At 36.3% G+C, this 12,133-nt stretch overlaps 1 protein-coding gene across 1 annotated transcript; it reads right to left on the bottom strand.

Annotated features, from left to right (window-relative positions):
* Positions 1-10,346: 10,346 nt before the first annotated feature.
* On the bottom strand, positions 10,347-10,961 carry LOC131615108 (uncharacterized). Its single transcript, XM_058886611.1, has one exon. The coding sequence runs from the start codon at positions 10,959-10,961 to the stop codon at positions 10,347-10,349; it is 615 nt and encodes a 204-aa protein (XP_058742594.1).
* Positions 10,962-12,133: the final 1,172 nt, after the last annotated feature.

The raw sequence follows: 12,133 nt of genomic DNA, 5'->3' as shown, positions 1-12,133 counted from the left end.
ATGTATTTTACTCATGTAATCTTGACCAAAAGTTAAAATTTGGCTGGATATTTTAAAGAATTGGTTTAGTTAGGAAAAAAAATACATGTTTTGATATGCGAAAAGATAGATGTTGATATTGATAGTAAAATCTGTTATTTTTAACAAATTTTAGAATTTGAGTTAAATTATATGGAGTTTTTAGTTGATAGATTTGATAGTCTAAGTCTTTTTAATGTTTGAATTATTGGTAATCACCTTTTATTTGGAATAATCACGTGAACAATAAAAATAACAATAATTACATTTTCAGGTATACAATCTCTGATCTTTACTTTTACCACAATTATCTTGAACCCAAACTAACTTTGAAGTTGGAGTATTAACCATGAAGGTACCCTTAGGTCCACCGTATGAGAGGTAACCAACATTGATTCAAGATCGTCACTGATTAAAGACGTTTTTTCAAGATCAACATCTTCCGTTCAAGAAACATCGTGATCGCAACCTTTGATCCACAATGCCATATCGCAAAATCACTCGCAAAGCTTCGCTCCGTCGTAGTTTCCGCAATCTTATCTATTTCTGGTTCCACAATAGAACAGTGGCGCCGTCTATAAGAATCGACTTTTGATTCCTAAGATTTCCACGTTCGATTCTCATATCTGAATTCAAAATCATCTTCGGCGAAAGAATCAAAGCTCCCTAAAGTCAAAGTCTCGATTACGCGGTGGCGGAGTCCGCCAAAGTCTGATCGATCACTTTTTTTTATCTTGCTCCATTGAGTAATGACATTAACAATCATCCTTGGGCCAAGATCTAATTCTACGATGTTTCGACCGACGAGAAGTCTCGATCCCAAACCCTTGGTAAAACCGATCAATGAATCCCTCCAGATCTAGATCCAGATTCACAGAGCCAAAATTGATCGAGTCTAATCTCACCTCCAACCAAGCAATATTCCGGGGATACCTTCACTCAAATGGTCCCATAGTTGGCCCACTCTTTATGTCTCATCATCATAAAAGCCTCTCGTCAGATGTCTCATCGTCGTAACGACCATAACCCAATCCCGGAAAACCACAAGGGATCTGTGACTACAAAATGATAAGAGAATTGCAAGATGATAGGAAGTCTCAGATATGAGGTAACTCAGGAGATTAAACGATCGACTGAGTATCCAACCGATGAAGTAAGTAAGGGAAACATGGCTTCCCGTTGGAAGAAGAATTCCCCAACACCCCAGACTTATTCCAAAGAAAAGACTATGTGAACAACCGGCAGTGTGAATCATGAAGAAGAACAATCCACGTACAATAGAGCATACCAGGCTTAACTACTCGGGAGATTATGCATAATAAAAAATCGAAGGGGTGTCGAAGGTACACCGACCTCTGCAAATGCTAACCATAATCTCCCCGACCCCAAATCAAATGATTAAGCATCCCAAATATCCCGAAGAAGATCTAAGTCCAAAGATGCCAATCCACCTTGACCCCGCAAAGTAGAGTCTGACACACTTATTGAAGTCCGACCATGTAACACCCCAATTCTTTGACGCACAATTTATAAAATAATCAGAGTTTACTTTCACCAATAGGGTGTCACACATTCTCAACATAAAACATTTTTACAACTTAAACACATCGCAGTGAAATTTATAAAACATTTTAAACATCTCATAGTCTCAAATAGAATTAACTTCAAGTTAAATAAAATATTATTTTCATAACAATTTAACAATAAGCAAAATAAAGAAATAACGATCACATCCCCATTGTTACACTATTTGAGTGACACCAAGTACTAAATGAACACAAAAAATGACAAACAAAGAAGACATGAGTCATCTTCCTCACAACAGCATCTAAGACTTCTCAGTCTCTACTTGAGCATCTACAACATGGGAGTAAAGCCAACACAACAAGAAAATAAGGGGGTGAGAATAGGGGTGGCCGACAAGATAAGTCTATGTCCTGGTCGAGATATTGCTCGGGTCACCTAACATCCGGGTACCGGTCCCATATCCATTTAAAGAACACAAATAGACAACGGTTGCAAACCATTAAATAGGCGGTTACACATGATTAATTAGAACGTTACAATGCTTATGGACGGTTACAAACGTTATGAGAATGGATTAATGACCATTCGACCAAGGACTCGCCTGTATAAGGAGTCTTGGAGAATGGAAAAGGGATCTCTGATCATTCACATGATACAGACGCATAGGGGCTCCCGCAAGAGGGATAAGCCAGACTCTATCTTACTACTTTGATAATAGACCCAAACCCCCTAAAATCTTACATAAACTCATCGTATTGAGGCTCTCCCTATTCCTATACGGAAGTCACCCGATTTAATATTTTCTGCAAGAATACCTTTTATTCTTCTTATTCTCTCTATTTTTTCGTCTTTCGCTACGTATTGTTATATTTAGTCTTGCATTTTATTTTTTTTGTTCCGTTTCTCTTTTATTGGTTTCTCGTTTCATAATTTATTATTATTTTTCTTATTTCCAGTGATATATAATCATGAGGAATGAAGGAATATAAAAGTCAAGAAGCAGTAAGATTTATTGTGAAACAAGGAAAAAATTGATTACATCATTCGTACTAATTTCTATTTTCTATGGAAATCCTCACAAAATAAATGTTATTATATTGATCTTGATTGTGGGTATCTTTTTATACTAAAAAAACCTCAAACGTCTATAAAGTATAATATATAATAATAGCTAAAGAGGGTTAACCCTTTTTGGTATGGTTTCATTTTTTCATTCCAATTTCATCTTTTAGAAAATTATCTTGATTAATTAACTCATTTATTTATAAGTATTCTTTTTGTATCTCTGAAAAAGAGGTACTTGAAATTTTTAATTGAAACACCACCAAAGATAAAGAATAATTAGTAGATGAGAATATGATCTTTGTAGTCTGTTCAAATTTTCCCCATTAAATTCCTGTTTTATGGAAATTGAATTTTCACTTTACTCAAATGTAGAGAAAATTTATACTCATTCTCATATTCTTAATCTTTTTTTTATTTTCCTATAAAATTGGATTTTTGTCTTCAAGTCTCCTTCACCGATAAGAGATCTGTTTGCAGGTGATTCATATAAAATCCCAAAACAACATTCATGCATTACTAAATACTGATAGTTATTTTGAATTTCGTATAGATAACTCCCCACTCAGTATGTGACAAGGGTTAAAAAAATTTGCATTAGGTTCTTCTCAGTGTTTGTTGCAATGCTCACTTATATATTTTAAACTGAGAGAATTTATTTCTTTTTTGTTAATGTTTTTCTTATGATGCTGTGTATGAGATGTGTGACAGAACAACTATTTACATTTGTTGTAAATTATTGTATAAAGTATTGTTGGATCTTTTGAATTCAAACTATTAATCAATTTGAGAAAGAGTGTAAAAACGAATATTGTAGTTTTTGTTTTCTTTTTTATAGATCCACTTTTAATTTTTGTTGTTGTTAGAGAGAAACATTTTAAAAAGAAATTTGAAAGGGAGAGAGATCAAACAAGAGAGATAGATATTCTTGATCATTGTTAAAACTTAATTTATTCCTCTTTTATCTCATGTTTCCACTTGTAGCAGCCTAACGGCTAGTTTTCTGTCTTTATTGCTATATATAGCACATTGTACATAGCTGTCAAATAATGGAAAATTAATGCAGATTATTTTCATTCAATTGTTTTCCCTTTTTTTCTTTTCGTTCCGCTGCTAGCTATCAACATGGTATCAGTGGAAAGATTCCTCTGATCTTCTTCCCAGCCTGTCTCTTTTTTACACGTGTCTCACGTAATCCTCTCTTTCTTTGCTTCATTGGCTCTTTTTTTTCCAGGATTTCTTCCTTATCCTCTTCCTTTCTCTTCCCTCGAATCTTCTTCTCTTTCTTTCTTTTCTCTCACCTTTCTTGGTTTCTGCATTTTCTTTTGTTTCCCAACTTCGTCTCTCCCTTTCTTCCTCCGATTTTTTCTTACCTTTCACAACATCCATGGCTTCTGATGACGATTCATCATCTCCAACGAACTCCACCATCAAAAACCCCAAACCCAACCATGGTGCTGCACCAAGAACCTACCAAACCGACATGCTCGACCCTTTCTTTATGCACCCCAGTGATAACCCAGGGTTATCTCTTGTTTCCCCTGCTCTCAACAACAATAACTTCCATTCGTGGTCCCGCGCCATCAAACTCGCTCTCAGCTCGAAGAACAAACTAGGGTTCATCGACGGTACCCTCCCTCGACCACAATCTTCTGACTCAAAATATCTCGCATGGGACCGATGCAACAACATGGTGATGGCATGGCTCACCAACTCCATTGATAAAGAAATCTCTGAGAGTGTGCTATGGATGGACTCAGCAAAGGAAATCTGGGACGAGCTTCACGAACGCTATCATCAAGGTGATATCTTTCGTATTTCTGATCTTCAAGAAGAAATTTATGCGCAGAAACAAGGCGACCAAACTATTACACAGTATTTCACCACACTCAAGAAACTATGGCAAGAATTTGATAATTTTCGACCCATCCCCAATTGCATTTGTGAACCTGTGTGCCATTGTTCACTCTCTTCTACCATCAAGACATATCGTGATAACGACTATGTTATCCGATTCCTCAAGGGTCTCAATGAATGCTATGCGCCTGTTCGCGCCCAAATTATGCTCATGGCCCCTCTTCCCTCAGTCAACAAAGTTTTCTCTCTTCTAATTCAACAAGAAAGGCAAACCGTTCAACCGATTGGCGAGGACAAACTCCTCGCTTACATCAACAAATCAAATCCCAAAGGTCAACAATCTGAACAAGCATCAAAGACTCCTTCCTACTCGAAAGCTAAAGGTATCAAAATCTGCTCTTATTGCAACAAACCAGGTCACACTATAGAGGTTTGTTTCAAGAAGCATGGTCTTCCCCCATATTTGAAGAAACCACAAATAGCACAAGTTTCCACGGAAGAATCAACAAATGACAGAATTGATGAGATGCCTCAAAGCTCCAATCAATCCGTTCTGACTACTGATCAGCAACGAGCTCTTCTTGCTCTTCTTCAACAAAATGATTCATCCAACTCCAACACTGTGCAACATCTCCAAACTTCACATTCTGGTATGACCCCTATCATTCTAGCTAACACCAATATAGATTTTTCTGACTGGTTATTAGATACGGGTGCTACAGATCATGTATGCCACTCATTGTCCATGTTTAAAACCATAAACACAATTTCTCCCATCAACATTAAACTCCCTAATGGAGCAGTTGTAACTACTAACCAATCTGGTTCCATATATTTCTCTGATGTCCTTCATATACATGATGTTCTATATATTCCTAGTTTTTTCACTAATATCATATCTGTATCCAAACTATGCCAATCTTTGAATTGCAAACTCACATTCACATCCACTACTTGCATCATACAGGGGAACCTTACCCTAATGAAGATTGGTGCAGCTAGGATCCACCATGGACTTTACTCCCTGACATTACCTGCTGCACACACTCTTCATTCCTCTCATAATGTTCCCCATTCCCATATAAACATGTTAGACACTTTTACTCTTTGGCACAATAGACTTGGCCATCCTTGTATTGATACTTTGAAACACCTAAATAAAATCTTGCCTTTACATAAATTGCCTAAATCTGTTGATCCCTGTGATGCTTGCTTTCATGCTAAACAAAAACGTAATCCTTTTCCTGATAGCCACACTAAGAGTACTAAATGTTTTGAACTAGTGCATATGGACATTTGGGGGCCTATCTCCATTATGTCTATTCCTGGACATAAATTTTTCTTAACTGTTATTGATGACTTTAGTCGTTTCTGCTGGATATTTCTGATGAAAAACAAATCTGAAGTTTCCTTCTTAATTCAATCTTTTGTTAAAAATATTCAAACACAATTTCAATGCACCATCAAGACCATTAGGTCTGACAATGGACCCGAGTTTTCATTGAAAAATTTTTATACCACTCAAGGGATCCATCATCAGACATCTTGTGTCTATACACCCCAACAAAATGGGATCGTTGAAAGAAAACATCAACATCTCCTTGGGGTTACTCGTGCCATTATGTTTCAATCTCACACACCTAATAATTTCTGGTCATACGCACTTTCTTATGTTGTGCACATAATAAACAGATTGCCTTCTAAACTTCTTGACTATGAATGTCCCTATAAACTGCTTTACAATACTGTACCTGATTACATGCATATGAAAATCTTTGGCTCTCTTGTATATGCCTGTACAAAACCTGTTTCTAGAACCAAACTGGACTCTAGATCAAGAAAGTGTGTATTCCTTGGCTTTCAAAATGGAGTCAAAGGCTGCCTGCTATACGACTTACAAAACAAAAACATCTTCATCTCTCGTGACATTGTTCATTTTGAACACATCTTCCCCTTTACAAACACACACCAAAATGAAAACCTTGCACCTCACCCCATATATCATTCCCCAAACACTGCTCATGTGGACTATCCTATAACATCAACAAATGACCCTGTTCTTCCTTCCAACACCACTCATTCTCCGACTGCTGTCCCCACACCACAATCAATCCACACTCAATCTCCTGCTCCCTCCTCTCCTTCTCCCTTACCTACTGCACCTACCCAAGTTAGACAATCCTCTCGTATTCCTAAACCTCCTTCCTACCTCAAAGATTACCATTGTGCACTACTCTCAGGTACACATTCTCCCAAATCTCCTACTCAATCAGGTACTACTCCTTACCCTCTATCTCATTATATTGATTATGATAATTTATCTCCTTCATACAAAATCTTTAACTTAAATATCTCCACTGTTTCTGAACCAACATCCTATACCACTGCCATCCTTGATCCCAATTGGCAACAAGCAATTCAAAATGAATTGCAGTCCCTAAAAGATACTAACACTTGGGTTCTTACTCCCCTTCCACCCAACAAAAAGGCCATAGGATGTAAATGGATCTTCAAACACAAATTTCATCCCAATGGCACAATAGAAAGGTATAAAGCCCGCCTTGTTGCCAAGGGATACAACCAAACAGAGGGCCTAGACTATCTAGAAACTTTTAGCCCTGTCGTCAAAATGACAACCATTAGGCTATTACTTTCTATTGCTTCCTCTCTTAATTGGCACGTTCACCAACTTGACATTAATACTGCTTTTTTACATGGTGATCTAACAGAGGAAGTCTATATGAAATGCCCTCCAGGTCTGTCAGCTGCCAAAAACGTGGTCTGCAAGCTCACAAAGTCCATTTATGGGCTTAAACAAGCTAGCAGACAGTGGAATCACAAGCTGACCACATCCCTGCTGAACCTTGGTTTTACACAATCTAAAGCTGATTATTCCTTATTTACTTTCAATTATAACAATAACTTAACTGTTCTTCTGGCCTATGTAGATGATCTAATTCTTGCAGGGACAGATCTACAACATATCTCCCACATCAAACAGGCCCTAGATAATCAATTCAGCATCAAAGACTTAGGCTACATCCGTTACTTCCTTGGATTCGAGATTGCACGATCATCCAAAGGCATCACTCTTTGCCAACGGAAATACTGCTTAGACTTGCTAGAATCCACAGGATTGCTAGGGGCCAAACCTGCTCCTACACCAATGGATCCCTCCCACAAGTTAGACAATTCGACGGATTCCCCTCTCACCGACCCATCTCAGTTCAGAATACTCATAGGTAAGCTGCTATATCTCACTCACTCTAGACCTGACATTGTATACTCTGTTTGCAGGCTAAGCCAACACATGGCTGCTCCAACAGACACGCACCTACAGGCTGCACATAGGATCATCAAATACCTGAAGAATGCTCCATCCATGGGACTGTTTTTTCGTTCACAGTCTTCTCTCATCCTGACAGGATTCACAGATTCTGATTGGGGGGCCTGTCCTACAACACGACGATCCACAACAGGCTTCACCTTCTTCCTTGGTGATAATTTAATCAGCTGGAAGTCCAAGAAGCAACCAGTCGTTTCTCGTTCATCATCCGAGGCAGAATACAGAGCATTGGCAAACACATCTTGTGAAGCTCAATGGCTGCTCTTCCTTCTCCATGACTTCTCCATTCCTCATCCGAACCCTGTTAACATTTACTGCGACAACCAAAGTGCCATCCACATCGCCACCAATCCTGTTTTCCACGAAAGAACCAAGCACATCGAAATGGACTGCCACCTCGTCCGCGACAAACTACAAGCCAAAACTATACATCTCATGCCAATCAATTCTGAAAACCAAATAGCCGACTTATTCACCAAACCACTTCATTCGGGGCAGTTCAATTCTCTGTTAGCAAAACTGGGACTGTTGGACATACATTCCAGTTTTAGGGGGGGTGTTAAAACTTAATTTATTCCTCTTTTATCTCATGTTTCCACTTGTAGCAGCCTAACGGCTAGTTTTCTGTCTTTATTGCTATATATAGCACATTGTACATAGCTGTCAAATAATGGAAAATTAATGCAGATTATTTTCATTCAATTGTTTTCCCTTTTTTTCTTTTCGTTCCGCTGCTAGCTATCAACAATCATCAACACTTGGTTCGTTCATCTTAATTTTTTCTTCTTTTGTGTTATTTCCAATTCAATTTTTTATACGAACCCTCTTAATCTATAACAATATACATACAAAATATAAGTGAATTTAGTAGGACTCTTTTATCTTTTCAAATTAATAACAAATTCGTGCGTTCGCACGGGTTCTAGTACGGGACGCGCATTTGTTTCTAATGTATATTTTTTAATAAAAAATATTTGATTACCCGTAAAAAAATAATAATTGAATGTATAATTAATAAAAAATATTTTGATCAGTAACTTCATAACCCGTTAATAATCAATATTTTGATCAATAACTTCATGTTTCCGTGTACAAATAGATTACCTTCTATTTTCTCCAACTCAATTATCATCCTTTATCCAAAAGAATTATAATGGGTTGACCCAATACATTAACTAAAAATAATAACCCTAATTTAATAGCTATAACACACCCATTCTCTCTTTAGTGCACGTTTCACCATTTTTTTCTCCTTCTTCCTCTTGTACCACTTTGTTGCAGAAGGTTGCTTTCTATCAAACTTCATTATCTCCGGTAACTTTCATGTTTTTTTCTTATTTATCTTTATTTTCCCTTTGTTATGATCTGATCTACTTTATTTCAAACAAATTACATATTATTGATTGCCTTAATCTCTTCCACCTTTTTCAAAGCAGAGCTAGCTTGGATATAAATCTTTCGCATGCAAAACAATCAAAGATATGAAAAGATAAGTTGAAGTTAGATATGTTTCATTTGCATTATCTTTTTTATAAATCATTAGAATTTTTATCTCCAAAACATTTTTTGATGGTAGGTAAAACAATAAATTTTTATCTTTTCCCTTTTTTATTGTAGATCTGATTGGTTTGATTTGGTTTTTATCAATAAAAATAAAAATATATAGGCTTAATTGTAACTTTGGTCCCTCTATTTTGTCTTTTTTTCGATTTTGCCTCCCCATTTTTAAAACCACGATTTTAGTCCCCCTTCTGAATTTTCTGTTGAAAAAGAGACAGAAATAATGACTAATTTTGCAGAAAAAAGCAAAATAGGGGGACACAAATTGCACAGAAAACTTAAAATGAGGACTAAAATAGTGGTTTTTAAAATAAAGGGATTAAAATCAAGAAAAAGATAAAATTGGAGGACTAAAGTTGCAATTAAGCCAAATATATAAATTAAAAGAATAATATTTTTTTATGGTAATAATTTATGGCATATTCTAAAAGAATGAGATGTTTTTCTATTTAATAAATTTATTTTTTAGCTAAATAAAAATTAAAAATATGTTCTTCCATAAAAGTCTGTTAAGTTTTTTCTTTTTATTTAGCCGTTTATTTATATCTAATTTAATTTATATATATTTTAAAATCAGATCTAACCTTCTTTGATTTTTTTTTATATATTTAAATTTTATTTCTACAATTAATCTTCCATATTTATATGGTATTCTTTGGTTATAATTTTAATAAATTAATTTCTTCTGAAAAATGTTGTTTTAACAAAAAAAATTGAATAAATAATTCTGATTATGTTTCTAATTTTTCCAACATTTGCAGATTTTATTTTAAATTTATAATATTGTTCTTTCTTTTCTTATTTTTTCTATACCACATAATTTTGAAAAAGTTATAATTTTTTTTTTTTGAATCAAGATATTTTATTAATTCAAAAAACAAACATTAGATACAAGGTGACTCTATAGTCCAACCAACAAAAAACAACAACTCTAAATCATCAAAGATGATATATGGTCTCTAAGCTTCTTTGATGCTCATCCTCTATACATGATATTTTCTATAATGTCTTTACTAGTATCTATACTCTTATATCTCTGTGTATTAGCACCAAAAATCATATCATTTCGGTACCGCCATATACCATAGATCGTTTCGGTGAAGGCTAGCTTTAAAAGATTTGCTCTCCACCCTTTCTTAGCTATATTCTCTAAAATCCACGCAAATTCAGTAGACCAAGCCTTTGGCTCAAGTTGAATATCCAACCACTGTAACACATAACTCCAAATGCTTTTCACCACTCTGCAAGCAAAGAAGAGGTGCTCCAAATTCTCATCTGTATCATCACACATACTGCATCTTTGCTCATGAATCATGCCAAAACGATACAGTCTATCCTTAGTACCAAGCTTACCATGACACGCTAGCCAAGTGGTGTGAATAGCTTTTGGTCTATCCCTATTGTTAACAAACAAATGTCTCCAGACCACTCTGCTCCCATCATCGATCATAGCATTGTAGATCTGACTAGAGTTAAACCTGGTGCAGCATAACAACTTATCCCAGACCTGTTTGTAACTCACAATGTTTTCCCTTTGCTGTAATATAGCCTTCATGATCCAAGAAGCACTAGAATTAATGACAGTATCCATTACTTCCCTACCTTTCATATAGTGGATATGCCCACTTAACCCATAAACTATCAGATTTTTTGCAGAGATTCCATAGACACTTAGTTAGAGCCACTTTGTTCCACATTGTCAGATTAAGAATACCTAGGCCTCCTTGTCTTCTGGGCTTGCAAACCTTATGCCACGCTAGGGGACTCTTCTTGCTAATCTCAGCAGTACCAGCCCAAATATAACTTCTGCACATGGTATCAATATGATGCAGGACTCCTTTAGGGATAGGCAGGCTTTGCATCCAAAACTGGACTATGGCAGTGATAGTACACTTCACCATCCTCACTCTCCCTGCAGCACTAAGAAGCTTAGAGGACCAGTGTTTAAGTCTTTCTAGGATCCTGTTCACCAAAGGCAGATAGTATTTAATGTTGAGCTTCTTATCAGTTAGTGGTACACCCAAGTACCTAACAAGTAACTGCCCTTCTTTGAAACCAGAAGCACCCAGTATCTGCTGCCTATTGTCAGTATCCACCCCACCACAATAAATCTGACATTTAGCAGGATTCACAACCAATCCTGTTGTTTGAGAAAACTCAGCAATAGTATCCAACATAATTTCCACAAAATTGACATCTCCCCTGCAGAAAAGAAGCACATCATCTGCAAATGTAAGGTGAGTGAACCCTAACTTTTTGCATCTAGCATGATGTTTAAACTTTGGATTCAACTGCATTTGCACCATCAAACGATTCAAATATTCCATCATCACCACAAAGAGCAAGGGGGATATGGGATCCCCTTGCCTAACACCTCACTTTGCAGGCATATCCTTAGTGTATTCACCATTGATGTTGAAAGTATAAGTAATCGTGGTCACGACAATCATAATCCAATTGATGAATCTTCTAGGCATTCCAATTTCTTGTAACACAAATTCTAAAGCAAACCAATCCACCATATCGTACGCTTTATGCAAGTCCATCTGGATCATAGTCCTTGGTGTGCCTCCCTTTCTAGCATAACCCTTCATCAATTCATACGCAAGTAGAATATGATTATGTATCACTTGGCCTGGAACAAAAGCAGCCTGAGATAAGTGAATAACACTAGGCAGCATCTTCCCCAATCTAGCTGTAAGGATCTTTGAGATAATTTTATAAAATGTACTACATCCAGCAATAGGGCGATAGTCTTTAACA

The sequence above is a fragment of the Vicia villosa genome, linkage group LG6 (genome assembly GCF_029867415.1).
Source record: "Vicia villosa cultivar HV-30 ecotype Madison, WI linkage group LG6, Vvil1.0, whole genome shotgun sequence".
In the NCBI taxonomy this organism is placed as follows: domain Eukaryota; kingdom Viridiplantae; phylum Streptophyta; class Magnoliopsida; order Fabales; family Fabaceae; genus Vicia; species Vicia villosa.
The sequence above is the reverse complement of the archived record's forward strand: the minus strand, read 5'-3'. Positions and strand labels throughout refer to the sequence as shown.

Coding starts and splice junctions, on each gene's coding strand:
- LOC131615108 (XM_058886611.1), bottom strand. CDS start 10,961: ATGGATACTGTCATTAATTCTAGTGCTTCTTGGATCATGAAGGCTATA.